Here is a 15,184-nt window from a genome sequence, read left to right as displayed (position 1 = left end):
GAACACGAATTGCAATAACTTGCCCATGACATTGGGGATTGCACCAGGAAGCAGCTTCCTGCTACCACTGGCTTGGCTCTGATGCAGGGGATGTGGGTGGCCATCCAACTGGAACCGCAGGGCCACAACGCTCAGGACGCAGATGGACGTCTCACACGAGGGGCAATGTGCATTTTAAAATATATATATATAATATTTTTTTTTCATTGAATCACTGAGATACAGAGTTACGAAGATGATCATTGCCGGGTTTCACTCATACAGTGTTCCAACACCCATCCTTCCATCAGTGTTCATTTTCCACCACCAATATCCCCAGTTTCCCTCCCACTCTTTGCTAAGAAATAAAATAAAAATAAAAGGCACGTGACAGTTTTCAGGGTTCTGTTATTCTTTGGGAATGTTCTTGTCTATTTAGTTTTAACCAACCATCTCCTTTTTCAAAATAACCCCGTTGTAATCCTTGGCTGGGGTTGGGGGAAGGGCATAGGCATCAAAATGTAACTTTGCATAACCTGAAAAAATATATTGTCTTTCCTTATTACATCCCTGTTGGGGATGTTGGGGATAGACTTCATTGGGGCCAAATACAACTTTACCGCTCTCACAATCTGTAGACTGTCTGAAAGGAATGTCTATTTTTAAGACATTATCTTTAGTATTTTTGCCTGACTGTTCCCATAATCTGGCAGAAGCAGGAATGAGCCCTTTTGGCTAAAGTTTAGTCTCACTCCTGGGAAAAGTGATCTCAAAATTAGAGATATTTCCCCCTAATGCCCATCTTCTCTAGATATATAAGAATTTCTCAGTCTCCCAGTTCACTGTGGGGTGGGGGTGGTCCTAAATTTACTCAGTTCTTCAGTCTTCACAAAGGAAACAGCCTCGAATTCCTACCCAGACTTTATAAATGTTTCTGTGATGCTCTCTTTCAGACCTTCATGTAGGCAGTTTTCTCTGCTTGTAACCTACCAAAAGTAATGTCTGCTGATCAGGCAATACCAATCTCTTCAAACGTGTTCCTGCCAGAGCATTTAGAGTTGGGGGTTCTTGCTGGCAGGACCTGAACAACAATCTGCACTTTGACATCTCTGTTCATCCCTAAGGCTCCTTTAAAAACTCATGTCTGTGGGGCTGGAGCAATAGCACAGCGGGTAGGGTGTTTGTCTTGCACGCAGCCAACCTAGGTTCTATTCCCAGCATCCCATATGGTCCCCCAAGCACTGCCAGGAGTAATTCCTGAGTGTATGAACCAGGAGTAACTCCTGTGCATCGCCGGGTGTGACCCAAAAAGAAAAAGAAAAAAACTCATGTCTGAAGGTAACACAACACAAAGGACTTCAGTCCTCTGAATAAAAAGCATGTTTATCTTGAGGGGCTATTTTGAGGTGTGGCCTAACCTAAGTTCCTGCTCACATACATTTTAGGGGGAGGGGAGTCTGCTGTCTTTGAATATGGTCTTCATGGAAGTCAAACCTTAGTGATTGTCATTGACAAACTTTAACATCTTAAAAACATTTGCTACTGGTTGACACTTCAGCTTCTCAACTTCCGGCATGAACAATATAAACTTGTTTAATATGAACAAGGCCAGCTGCAGAAAATGTCCCACCCACACTGGTTTAGTAGCTGTGGGCCTAGGGGGTGGGAGGGGCATAGGGGTAAAGTGGAGCCAAGCTGAAGGCTTTTATATCTCATGAAGATATCACTGTGAATTCTGCAACTTTTCTCTAATTGAAACTGCTTCCTGTCCAGCTACTCCACTTCCCTGTCATCTTGAGCTGAAGTCAGAGCTATCTCTTAGTTCCCTCTGCATCTACTCCATGCTGCCCTGCAGCAGGAATATTTCTTTTAAGAGTGCACATTCCTTGGATTCAACAAGGAGATAGGAGGATGACAAACCTGGAGATCTTCCAGAGACAAAGAAGGTTTGTTTATTCCTCACCTTGTTTGACTAAAACATCAGACATAAAAAGGAAAAACCATCTTTGCTATTTTTAGTTTCACCCGTGTTTATGTTGCTCATGCTGAGAGCAGGCTGAGTAAAAGCATACTGAGGAATTTTAAATCAGCTGCTCATATTTTTAGATTCATAATTCTCAATTATTTCTATTACATTCATATCCATGAGAAGAAAATCTCTATACAGACTAACAAATCTCTTGAAAAACTTTTGGAATTTTGTCTCAATAACTGGCAAATGCCCCTGCGTTTCCTACTGGATTACAAAGAGGGTTCTCAGGAGCACAGAAAAAAAATGAAAGGTTAAACCTTATTTATAACCAATGTCACTTTATATTCCACACATGAGTGCAGTCATTCTATGTCTGACCCTCTCTCTCTGATTCATTTCACTTAGCATGGATGGATATTCTCCATGTTAATCCACTTACATGCAAATTTCAACGTAATCACCAAAGTTTGTAAGTCTAACTATTTCACAGTGATTCATCAAAAAGTATAAATTTTAAAAAAGTATAAATTAAAAATTGAGAAAAGAACAGGGCCATTTCCAGGGCCAGAGTGATAGCATAGAGGGTAGGATCCTTGCCTTGCACATAGCCAACCAGGTTTAGATCTCCACTATCCCATTTGGACCCACAAGCCACGCCAGGAGTGAGCCCTTAGTGCAGAGCCAGGAGTAAACCCAGAGTACCATTAGGTGTGGTCCAAAAAGCAAAAAAATTCAATGTAATTTCCCCTTGGATAATGTCCTCAGATAGTTGCAGTTTGAGTCAGCAGGTACAAGTCACTGTCACAGATGCAGAAGAAAGGCATCAGAATAAGCAGCTGGTTAAAACCACCAAATGGTCATATGTTAAGTGTAATTTTATAAAGGGATCATGCTTATTCCCAAGTATATCTAGTTCTCCCAAAGAATGACAAGGGTGAAACTTCAAATCCATACAGACTGCTAAGAAGTTGATTTCATCTCTACAACCTCCTTGGCACACCCTGAGGTGTGAGTCAACCATTCATGGTCTAAGATGAACTCTAAAGTTGAAGAGAGCCCAGGAGCCCTCATCCTCACCTTTTCACCAAGCTAGTCACGATTTAAAAAAAAACTGGGTCAGGGCCGGAGCAATAGTACATCGGGCAGGGTGTTTGCCCTACACATGGCCGACTCTGACATTGTTGCCCAAGCACCGCCAGGAGTGATTCCTGAGTACAGAGCAAGGACTAACCCCTGAGCATCTCCAGTGTGACCCCAAAAGCCAAATTACTAACTAAATTAAAAATTTCAAAAACTGGATTAACTCTATTATTGGAAATAATGGCATCAGACACACCAAGAAACAGGTGATAATAATGAAAGTTGATGCAAGTTTAGCTTTCCAAGAGTAAAAATGTACATACATTTTGCTATATAAAGTCACCATACCATTAGAATTTTTCTTAAAATGTACTGCTCACTTACAGATAAAAAGCATATCTGGGGGCCAGAATGATAGTACAGTGGGTAGGGCAGGGCATTTGCCCTGCACGCGGCCAACCCGGGTTCGACCCCTGGCATCCCATATGGTCCCCCGAGCACCACCAGGAGTGACCCCTGAGCATTGCTGGGTGTGACCCCAAAAGGGAAAAAAAGCATATCTGTAAGCAAGGAGATATACTTACATGCCAGCAAAGGATTCTATTTAAAAATCAGTTAATGATATCATTTATATGCGGCATTTAAAGTAAAGATGTGCTCCAGTTCTGAGCACATCTCTTCGATTCCACTGTTCTTCCTGCATTAACATATGCCTCAGAGACCTGGGCCCTATGAAAACAGGATGAGACCGCTATTCGGGTCTTTCAAAGAGGAATCGAAAGAGCTATGCTTGGAGTATCATGCTTCACTCAAATGAGAGATAGAATCCAGAGTTCCGAACTCCGTCAACGCTCAAGAATCAGGGACACTGTCTCATTTGCCAAGGCATCGAAAATCTGATGGGCTGGACACATAATGAGATTTAGAGATGACCGCTGGACTAGAGCCATTACCAACTGGATTCCACGGGATGTCAAAAGATCATGTGGACGCCCACCTACGAGATGGTCAGACTTATTCGTCAAGACCCTGAATGATCTGTTTGAAGCTCTTCATGTTCCTAAAACGAACAGATGCCATTGGGCTACGCTAGCATGCAACAGGGATGAATGGAGACATTACTGGCACCCACTCGAGCAACTCGATGAGTAACGGGATATCAAGTGATCAAGTGATTTAAAGTAATTGGATGAGGAATGCAATGGTTTAAAAAGGGAAAGCCTAGATCACCCTTGGTCCCAAAGTATAAGGAGAAGAAAAGAGAGGGAGTGGTGGTGATGGGAGAGAAGAGACAGATAAGAAGCAACGGGCACAAGGGTCAAGGTGTATGAGTGTTATAAAGGAATGATAGAGCTAAATATTCAAACCTCAGAGTGACCAACACTGAAATCATGAGACCCAAACTTTAATAACCAAACCTTAAAGGTTCCTTTCAAGACAGCAGGGGGCTGGGGATAGGAAAGGAACCTGGGGACACTGGTGGAGGGAAGTTGACATTGGTGGTAGGGTTGGTGATAGAATATTATATGTCAAAAACCCAACTTGAATAACTTTGTAGCTCATGGTACTTTAATAAAATAAAATTTGGAGGAAATGTGTAGCAATGAAATGTTGGTGCTGGGAACTGGTTAAATATATTATAATTCATTTTTTGCCAGAAGTAATATAATGAATGTATAAAATCTAAAGGAAATAAAAAGCACTGATTCAAAAACAAAAACATATGGCCATTCCATTGTTCACTGAATCATTATTTGCAATAACCAGGAAACAGGAACAAGTGCCCAAGTAATAGATAAATAAAGAAAATATGATGCCTGTGTGTTTGTGCATGTATGTGTGTGTTTATGTGTGTATAATGGAACAGTATACTTGATTTAAAAAAAGAAAGAAATTCTGCCATTTACAACATGAATGGATGTTGGGGACATTATACTAAGTGAAGTAAATAAAAAAGATATATTCCATAGAATCTAAAACAACAAGACAGTTCATAGAGAGAACAGAATAGTGATTGCTGGTGGCAGGAGTAGATTTTTGAAATGGTAAAAAGAATCAAAAGTTATAAAGTTCCAGTTATAGAATAAATAATCCATTGAAATGAAATGTAGTACCTGGTGACTACAATCAATAATACTCTACTACATATCTGAAAGTTGCTGAGAGAACAGATCTTAAAATTTTTCACACAAGAAAATACTATGTGAGGTGATGAACATTAACTAGGCTATTCTGGTAATAACTTCAATATAGAAAAATATTAAATCATTGCATTATATACCTGGGCTGGAGCAATAGCACAGCGGGTAGGGCGTTTGCCTTGCACACAACCAACATGGCCAACTCGAGTTCAATTCCTCCGGCCCTCTTGGAGAGCCCGGCAAGCTACCAAGAATATCTCGCCCACACGAAAAAGCCTGGCAAGCTACCTGTAATGTATTCAATATGCCAAACACAGTAATAAGTCTCACAATGTTACTGGGCCCGCTCGAGCAAATCGATGAACAATGGAAGGACAGTGACAGTGACAGCATTATATACCATAAATACATATAATAGATATAATTGTTATAGGCTAATTGTATCTCAACATTTTAAAGAACTGAAAAATAACCACAAAAGGCTCTGTATACCTATTTTAATTTGCATAAAATATTGCTATATATCTATCAAAAATGAAGTTGTTGCTTCAGGGAAGTCAAATTAGCAGACATTTTGTACCTTCCTATATTACTGAACTCTTTCTCACTACCTATTTATAATTATTTCTAAAAAATCTCAAACACTATTTTCAAAACAGAGAGCATCTGATTTTAATTCTCTGGCTGTGTTATCCTTGGTAATTACCCAAATTCTCTGAGTATGCTTCACCATCCACAAAATGAGAATGTTATCTACTGAATAAAGTTAAGATGAGGACTAACTCAGACAACATACACTAAGCAAGTAACACAGTGTACAAAGTAGGCCCTCCATAAATGTTATTTACTCTTTGTGCCATGAAACCTTGAAATTCTCTTAATCCAGCTTCCTCATTATTACTAAGAACAGGAAAGCCAAAATGGTTTAGGGACTGCCCGAGGTGAATGAAGTAACTGGGAAAGTTAAACACTAAAGACGGGGTTCCTGTGATTAATATTAAAACCATGAGTCAAGGCAAGATTTTTGATACTACCTTATGACCACACTTCACTTTATAGGGCCAGCTTCCCCTGTTTCACTATCCAGATAAGTCTTGATTTTTCTAAAATATCAAATTCTTCCCCCAGCAAGCTACCGAGAGTATCCCGCCTGCAGAGCAGTGCCTGGCAGGCTCACCGTGGCTTATTTGATATGCCAAAAACAGTAACAACAAGTCTCACAATGGATGCATTACTGGTGGCCACTTGAGCAAATCAATGAACAACAGGAGGACAGTGCTACAGTGCTACCAAATTCTTCATTGGCTGAAGGGTTTCTGCTTAGAAAAGCAGCTCCAAGTGGGAGCTCCAAGAATGTCTTGGTCTTAAAAACCAAGGAGGTAATTAGTATTTGGATATGGATATATTTTAAAAACTATTCCTCCTTACCACAGTCTAGACACTCAGGTACCTACCTAAGACACTGCAACCCCCTACAAAATCCTAACTTCCAGTCCTCGGACTTAAACAGCACACCCACATTGATTTTTTTTTTTATCATAGTTAGAAAATTTTATTTATTCCCATTACAAATAAGAAATTTAAATACCGATTGGTATGATTTTATTTTTTTTCCCCCTTTATTTTATTTTATTTTTTTTAAAGTTGTAGATTTACAATTTTTTGTGCTTTGGTTTCAATTATACAATGATCAGATACCCATCCCTCCACCAGTGCCCATTTTCCACCACCATGGATAATATCCCTCCCACCCCCATCCCCCCATCCCCCCGTCTCTGTGGCAGGGCAATCCCCTGTGTTCTCTCTCTCCTTTTGGGTGTTGTGGTCTGCAAAAGAGGCATTGAGTGGCAAACATGTTCAGTCCATAGTCTACTTTCGACATGCATCTCCCGTCCTGGGAGGATCCTCCAAACATCCTTTATTTGGTGCTCCCTTCTCTATCTGAATAGCCCTTTCCTCTAGGATACCCGGCTGGCCTCTAAGTTATAGAGTAATCCTCCTGGTGCTGATCTCAGCTATTCTTGGGTATTAATCTCATACTTTGTTACTTTATATCCCCCAGATGAATGCAATCTTTCTATGTCTATCCCTCTCTTTCTGACTCATTTCGCTTAGCATGACACTTTCCATATTGTACCACTTGTATGTAAATTTCATGACTTCATCTTTTCTAAGAGCTACATAGTACTCCATTGTGTAGATGTACCAAAGTTTCTTTAACCAGTCATCTGTTCTTGGGCATTCAGGTTTCTTCCAGTTTCTGGCTATTGTAAAGAGGGCTGCAATGAACAAACAAGTGCAGATGTCACTTCGACTATACATTTTTGCCTCTCTGGGATATATTCCCAGGAGTGGTATTGCTGGGTCAAATGGGAGCTCAATTTCTAATTTTTTGAGAATCGTCCATACTGTTTTCCAGAAGGGCTGAACCAGTGGACATTCCCACCAACAGTGAAGGAGTGTCCCTTTCTCGCCACATCCACGCCAGCATCGGTTGCTTTTGTTCTTTTGAATTTGGGCCAGTCTCTGAGGTGTGAGATGGTATCTCATTGTGGTTTTGATCTGCATCTCCCTGATGATTAATGATGTAGAGCCACATTGATTTATAATTAGAAGTTGAAACAAATTTTGTTGAATGAGAAATTCTATGTAGGAACAGAATACTCGTTTTCTAGCAGTTTGTGTTTAAACTAGGGATTCTCCTTTCAACATGCTATCTAACTCGTTTGGGGCATACTATTCTGATTAAAATGAAATGACTTTTAAAGTACTCAGTTGAAGGGCCTGGGATGTGGCTCAGCAGTAGAGAACCTGCCTTGCAGGTGGGATGATGAGAGTTTGATGCCCCATTCTGCCCCACGTTGCAGAGTGTGATCCCAGCTGCACTGTCACCATGGACTCTGGAGCACCACTGTGAGATCTCCCACAAACTAAGGTTCAAGTGTTTGAACCTCAGACATTGCAACAATAAGAAGAAGGTGGGGGAAACCCAGAAAATGTTTAGTTAGGGATTTGGTGAAGGCTGATCATTTCTTTTTCTGATTTCTTTAAGAAAGCGAGTTTTCTGATTGATGAGTGCTTAGGTTATGGATGTACTTACCTACTTTTCAAATGTCATTTAAAGGGTCTGATCTATTTTGTCAAGAATACAGACTAGTGTCTTAAATGCCAGGGACATGGTCAAAGGGAGACCTACTGAAAAGATCGGATAGAACATCAAAACTACTGGAAACAGTTGTGGGAAGTGTACAATGATTAGCTAAAAAGCCACAGACAACAAAGTATGAAAAGAATGCAAGATGGTGATGCCTGAAAATGTGAATAATTTAAGACATTTTTCTATTTCCATTATAGTGTCCTTCGTCTAATTGAAATGTCATAACTCAGTTTCTAAGCTTAATTTACTGTGTGAGTGTGTGTGGCGGGTGTACCTCAGAGACACAGCACTTACCTGAATAAGGGAAGCCCTGGGCTTAATCTCAGTGCTGAAATAAATCAATGGATAAGTAAATAATAAATTACTATAGTGATATTTCCTTGCTCATTTATATCTTATTAGTCCCCATCCTGATTTTATTCAGGGGCCAATGACTGGACCCAGAGGATCAGTCATGACTGGTCCAACCAGATGTTTCTCAACTTTGTACAGTACACCCTGGGAAACATTAAACACATTCCAGTATTTGGTGCATGGGGTGAGGTTGGGCCACACCGGGCAAACTCAGGGGTTACTCTTGCCTCCTCATTCAGGAATCACACCTTGCGGTGCTCAGGGGATAAAATGGGATATTGGGGATGGAACCTGGGTTGGTCACATGCAAGACAAGCACCTTATCCGATGTACTATTTCTCCAGGCCAATGCAAATATTCTAATGCTTTGGACCCCACCCCAGACCAACTAAATCAAGAATTTTTGGAGGTGGGGCTCAGATGTTGTCATTAAAAACACTGTCACTAAGATTAACATGGGCACTAAAATTAACACACATTCATCCAGCACCCAGAAGGACTGGTCTAAGTCAGTTACAATGATCCCATTTCCTTTTGTCAGGTATTGCCACGTGACCTACATCTAGTCATGAGACATAAACAGAAGTCAGGCTGGGGAGTCTCAGAAGAACTTTATGTACAAATTGTAGGAAAGAGAGTCGTAGAAGGGAAAACTGCACCCCTTACTTGCTACTACCTTCCTGGCTTTCTGCATTTTTAATAACCCTTTATAGTTATGTGAAGATATGGGATGCAACTTGTGATAATAAACAGATAAGTTGGTGAATGAAAGCCCAGAATATGTAAAACATGGGAAAGACCTGAATCATTGGAGTCTTAGCTGAAGGTATTGAGGTCCTTTTGGCTGTGGGAAAAAATTAAGGGGCTGAAGAGATAGTACAGAGGGTATATATATTTGCCTCGCATGCAGCCAACCTAGGTTCAATCCCCAGCATCCCATATTGTCCTTAAGCACTTTCAGGAATGATTCCTAAGTGCATAGTCAGGAGTAATCCCTGAGCACTGGCAGGTGTGGCCCCCAAACTAAAACCAAAACCCAAAACCAAAACCCCACCAAATCACCCAATCTGCATCCTGAATGTTATATATGACCCACTAGAAATTACTTAATTCTGTAATGGACATCCACTAGCTTGGACCAGTCAGGATTGCTGCTGCCAGAATAAAAGCAGAATGCATACTAAAAGACTATTGATGAACAATGAACTGCTTGCTATAGTAATTTATATTCATGATTGTGGAGTGCTGCAATTCTTATGTAGCCTCTCTTTGCTGTTAAGCCTGGGGCATGCATAGATGCCTCATATGAATACAACTGTAATGTCATTAAATTCTCAGTGTAGGTGCCATTTGCAGCTCAGGGATATTTAACTTATTTGTTCAGTAGTTCAAACATATTAGTAATATTGTTAAAGGTTGTTTCACATCCCAGACTAGCCTCTAAGTCTGGTGAAGTACTGAAGGTGACATGAAGGGAGGGCAGGAAAATGAGTATTATATTAAGTATAGTTTAACACCCATGACTCCCCGTACCCCACACACACCAGTCCAATGTGATTTGGGACAAGTTACATGATGTCCCTGGGTCTCACTCAGACTCTCCATATGTAAAAGAGATATTAACGATATGTCAATAATGTCAAATTCAATGTGTGGCATATGAGAACAGATCCCCTTCCTATTCCTAGAGTATATTGCCTTGGAAAACTGATCAGTGGGTTAGTCACTTATTTTCTAATAACCAGGAATATAAACATTTTCCTGAAATCACTGGTTATATGGTTATATGGAAAGCACCTAAAAAGTTTGAGCAGAAATGTAGAAGGAGAGCATCATCACCGAGCAAAATAGCCTAAAGCTGGCCCCAGGTGTCCCTGCCATCCTCCACAGGAAGCCTACTGACCTTATAAAGAACCTCAGCCCTCCACAGGAATCTCACGGACCTTCTAAAGAACTTCACTGCGCCCCAGTCACTGTCATCCTGACAGAGTAACTTCCTAGAGGATGTTTTCCTACCCCCTCATCCCAGTCAGCACTCAATACATGTTAGTAAACAGTTAAAAAGTGGAAGTTTCTGGGAAAGACACAAATGCCACAGCTTTTGCTGTGAAGAAGCCTTCTGTCAAGCCTGCAAAGGAGGATATGAGAACATGATGTTACTAACCTCTGTAAATACAGAATTAGAAAATGAGGGGATGTTTTTATTAAAATCTCTCCAACCACTGTGTTTCTTAGCCTTCCTTCACTCTTGGAAGTCAGGAAAGAACACAGACTTCCTAGCAATTACAGAAACTAAATGAAAAAGTCACTAGATTAACTGGGAAGGAAGACAAGCAGCTTCTGAAGTCACTCAGACCCTTTGACTCTAATAACAAGAAAATCCATCTTCATTAACAGCTTCAACTTTGTCCTCAGAGGGCATGCCAAGGGAATACCAGATTACAGTATAAACTATTGAATGGAAACTGAAGTCACTTCCTTCCCCACCCCCACCATACAGCCTTGCCTCATCTCCTGTACTTCACAAAGCAGAAGGCTTCACCCGCCCACCTGACTGATGGTTTGTAAGAACTCATTACCAAGTCGATAAACTGACTTCTCATGTCTCCTTCCTACAGAACCATCCTCCCCTGGTCCATTCTCTCACTTAGACACTGAGAGAGGCCATTCTCTCACTTAGGCACTGAACACTTTTGGGGTTTATTTATGCACATTTTTCAAATATATATTTTGTAGAGAAAGAACAAAACTAGAAGGAGGAGTCTCTGTACAGAGATTATTTTGCAGTCACAGCAAAAGCCGCTCTGAGATTCCATCTCTCAAACGGATGTGGAGGGGTATTGGGGTAAGCCTAGCCCTGAGATCTTTTGGAAGTTAGAGGAAACTTACCAGGCAGCTTTTGTGACCTGATTTGAACGGATATGGTCAAATATCCTGCAAACTCCAGCGATTCGGGGGGGTAGTGTGGGAAGAGGTGGGTGGGAGTTTGCCAGGCAGAACCCTGAGCTGCCACAAGTTCCTGGAGAAACATTAATGCAAGAAATGGCCATGAGTGGCCTGACTGTCAGCAGGTTTTGTAACTAAAGAGGAAAGCCTGGTAGCTTGCCCATCAGACAGAAAACATTAGTAGGCAGAATAAGAGCTCATAACTTTCAATCAAGGCCTGCTTTGGCTTTGTCTATGCCTATAAAAACCAACACCAAGTTCCCCACAGGTCAGACTAGCATATTCATTATCAGTATCAAAATAGTCCCCGAAATCCTATCTTACCCATATTGATTCCCGGAATCTAGTTCTGTGATGAGTTTCAACCTGCCTCTACTCTTCTCAGACTTGATACTCCAGTCTCTTTTGTCCTGTCCCTTCTCCATCTTCAACAGATGACCTTACCTCCTTAGAAAGGACTGACAGGCCAGAGACCTGGGTTCCACCTCTACTATGCTTATCATTTTTCCTCTCTTGGGTCCTACTAGGAAAAGGCAGGTGGTTAACCTGGAGATCCTCATGAATCAGGTCCCAGCGCTTTCCCTCCTGTCCAGATCTGCCCAGACAGGCTGAGATCAGAGAAGCTTGCCTGTCCAGGTCCCGCCCCCCATTGAGATCCAAGCTCCTTAGCACTCTTCTCTGCTTCCACCCCGCCCTGGGCCACCTTACCCGAATCTGCCCCCAGGAGCGCGCGGTTTGGCAACCGGGAGGTGGCAGTGCTATGTTGCGCCTTTAGCCTCAGTCTCCAACGGAGTCTCCTCGTCACTGGGCACCTGGCTGTCGCCCTCCTCTCCGCTGCGAGGGTAGGCCAAAAGACGCATGGCCGGAGCACAGGCCATCTCCACCTGGCGCACCTGCTCGCGGCTCAGGCGCTCACGCCAGGCGTGTACAGCCTCGCGGGCATCTCGCGCCGACAGGTGGAAGGGGCGGTCGGCCCCATAAGCTGTGCCGCGCGTCATGTTGAGCGCAAAGGCATCTAGCGCCGCGACCGCACGCAGACCGGCAAAGCCCAGCAGGCGACTCAGCTGAGTGCTCGGCTGCCTAACCAGGTCCTCATAGCGCAGCCTCAGATAGCGCCGCCGCAGCCAGGCAGGTGCGCCACGTGTGAAGAGTAGGTCTCGCAGCCACGCTTCACAGATCACCTCGAGCGCGCCCGTTAGGAAGTAATCGGCGCGTGGCGCTGCGGGCAGTGACCGTGAAGGCACACCCGGGCGAGATCCCACACCCTGTGGCAGCAGCAAGCGGTTGAAGCGGTCGCCCCTTTGGCGGGTGCGCAGCACTTGGATGCTCTCGCGCAGCAGCCCCTGCCTGGACTTGAGGCGCGAGTTGTGCACCGCTCGGGGGTCACGGAAAAGCTGCACCACCTTCAGGTTGAGCCCGGGGTCACGAAGCAGGGGCACCAGCACACCCAGGTCAAGGAGGCGAACATCTTTGATGACCACCACCGGGTACTTGCGGCACTCAGCCTCCAGGGCTCGAAGCGCCACGGGTGGGCAGCTGCGCTCACAAGTGGTATCGTCGATTAGACCCACTTCAGCGCGGGCATGGGGAGCTTTGGGACACAATGGCGGTGAGCAGATGACCTTGTTGGTCCGCCAGCGAAAGAGAGTGGCCGTAGTGAGATTGCCTGCATCCGGGACCCGTGCAGCTGGGTCCCCTGGCGGCACGTACAGTCGCAACACCGAGAAGTCACAGCGGAAGAGCGAACGCAGCATATCACGCAGCGCGCCCTGCAGGCTCTCGGCATCGCCCGGATACAGTGCCTGCCAGAGATGCCACATGGGTTCGTACAAGTAGAAAACGTCCGGGTGCTGATTAAAAAGCTCACCAAGAAACGATGAGCCAGTGCGCCAGGTGGCATGCACGTAGATGTGCTGTTTTTCTCGAGACACCGTCTCCCCGACGGCACCGCTAAAGTTGCCTGGGGACCCTGGGGAATGGCCTGCGCCCCACTCCGAAGCGGGGCGCGCCTCACCCTCCTGCTCGCGCTCGCCCGCTGCCGCCGCCTCCAGGCTCCACACTCCAAGACTACGCTGCAGGCCAGGGCAGTGCCCAGCGCCCTTGTCCGAATCTCGGCCGCCGTCCAGCACGGAGGGGACAAGCAGCAGCACCAGCGTGTAGATCACCAGCAGGAGCGCGAACTTGCAGTACTCTCGGCGCCGCCGCCGCCGGCCCTTCATCGTTCGCCGAATCCCCACCCACTCCCAGTGCGTGTCAGGCTTCCGTTTTCTTCTTCCTCAGAAATCAGGACCGACCGGAGTCCGCTCCGATTGCCTCTTTGAGCCAGACTGCACTGGGAGCAGCTGAGCCACTTAGCTATGCATCCACAAGGGAAACTTGGGAGGCTTTGGTGCTATAGGCGGCAACCCTGCCCTCTTTTGGCCCCGCCGCCGTCTAACAGCCTATTGGCCAACTTAGCCGCTGTCCGTCCCTCCCAGTCCCGCCCGGTCCCGCCCCGTGCCGCCCCATCCCGCCTTCCTACCCCGCAGCTTCTCTCCGCCTCTCTACTCGCCTCGATTGCCCACAGCGTTACAATATTTGTCCGGGATTGCTGTGGGCTGGGGGTGGGGGGAGGCTCGCTGAGCCTGACCTTATGTTTCCCACAGCTCTTCCAGAATGAAGTCAAGGTTACATGAAAGGACTTCAGGAAAGGGAGGTTGCCCCTGTGATGAAACGTGAATCTTACCGACATCTCTACTGCCTCCCCTGTTTGACCCCCCTCCTGTTTCTGTCACAGGTTCACTGGCTTCCACAAGGACCGGGTCCCTGATCACTATTTATGTGCAGCCTTCCCATTATTTCCAGCATGAGTGTCACTAAATTCTGTATTGAAAACTCCTCCACTTAGATACATACAGTTGCACACAGGAGGAGGGTCTGGGGAGTTTGAGCCACCAAGTATCTTGCACTGTTCAGGGGTAGCCTTTAGGAATTTTTAAGTGCTGTTTTATTTAGGGCTGTGCATATTTTTACAACTCCCGAATTATCAGTTTATTCACTCTCAACATACAGTAATTTTAGTGCCTCTGTGTCTCTAGTGTAATGAGATTTGTGGGTGTATGTGTGTGTGTGCGTGCACGCGCCCGTGCGGTGTTATTTGTTAACCACAGGATAACCTGTTCTTACATGTCTGAGCAAAAGACATTTACATATCTCTCAGTACAATGTTGCTATTTCTCAAGAACACAAGAGCAGAGACCTGAAGGCAAATGTGGAATAAAAAGTGATTTGAAGCCCAAGCCCTTTGAGATCCTGAAATCCAAAAGAGAACCAAAAGGAATACTTGGCTTGTTGCAGCAGTATAACAGAAAAGGAAAGGAGAGCTTCCTCCCACTCCCTTGAGGAAGGTGCTGTAAGGGTAACAAAACACAGAAAACAAATCTCATCTCCACCAGGGGAATATATATCAGCTATAAAACTGTAACTGGTCTTTGAACTAAGGTCTTCTCTTTTGATCTTTTTTGTAACAGAAAGTATGCCACCTCTGAAAATCACTCCCTCATACTTCTGCTTTCT

The 15,184-nt window shown here is 44.3% G+C and overlaps 1 protein-coding gene across 1 annotated transcript in view; it reads right to left on the bottom strand.

Moving 5' to 3' along the window:
- Positions 1-13,914, bottom strand: part of CHST7 (carbohydrate sulfotransferase 7) — a 32,756-nt gene extending 18,842 nt beyond the window's left edge. Inside the window, exon 1 of the mRNA XM_056107353.1 lies at positions 12,338-13,914. Within this exon, the coding sequence (XP_055963328.1) occupies positions 12,388-13,848 (1,461 nt within the window). The 5' untranslated portion in view covers positions 13,849-13,914 and the 3' untranslated portion in view covers positions 12,338-12,387. The remainder of the gene's footprint in view (positions 1-12,337) is intronic.
- Positions 13,915-15,184: the final 1,270 nt, after the last annotated feature.

This window comes from Sorex fumeus, unplaced genomic scaffold (assembly GCF_029834395.1).
Source record: "Sorex fumeus unplaced genomic scaffold, SorFum_2.1 ptg000162l, whole genome shotgun sequence".
NCBI classification, from domain to species: domain Eukaryota; kingdom Metazoa; phylum Chordata; class Mammalia; order Eulipotyphla; family Soricidae; genus Sorex; species Sorex fumeus.
Note: the sequence above shows the minus strand (reverse complement) of the source record. Positions and strands in the feature narration are given on the sequence as shown.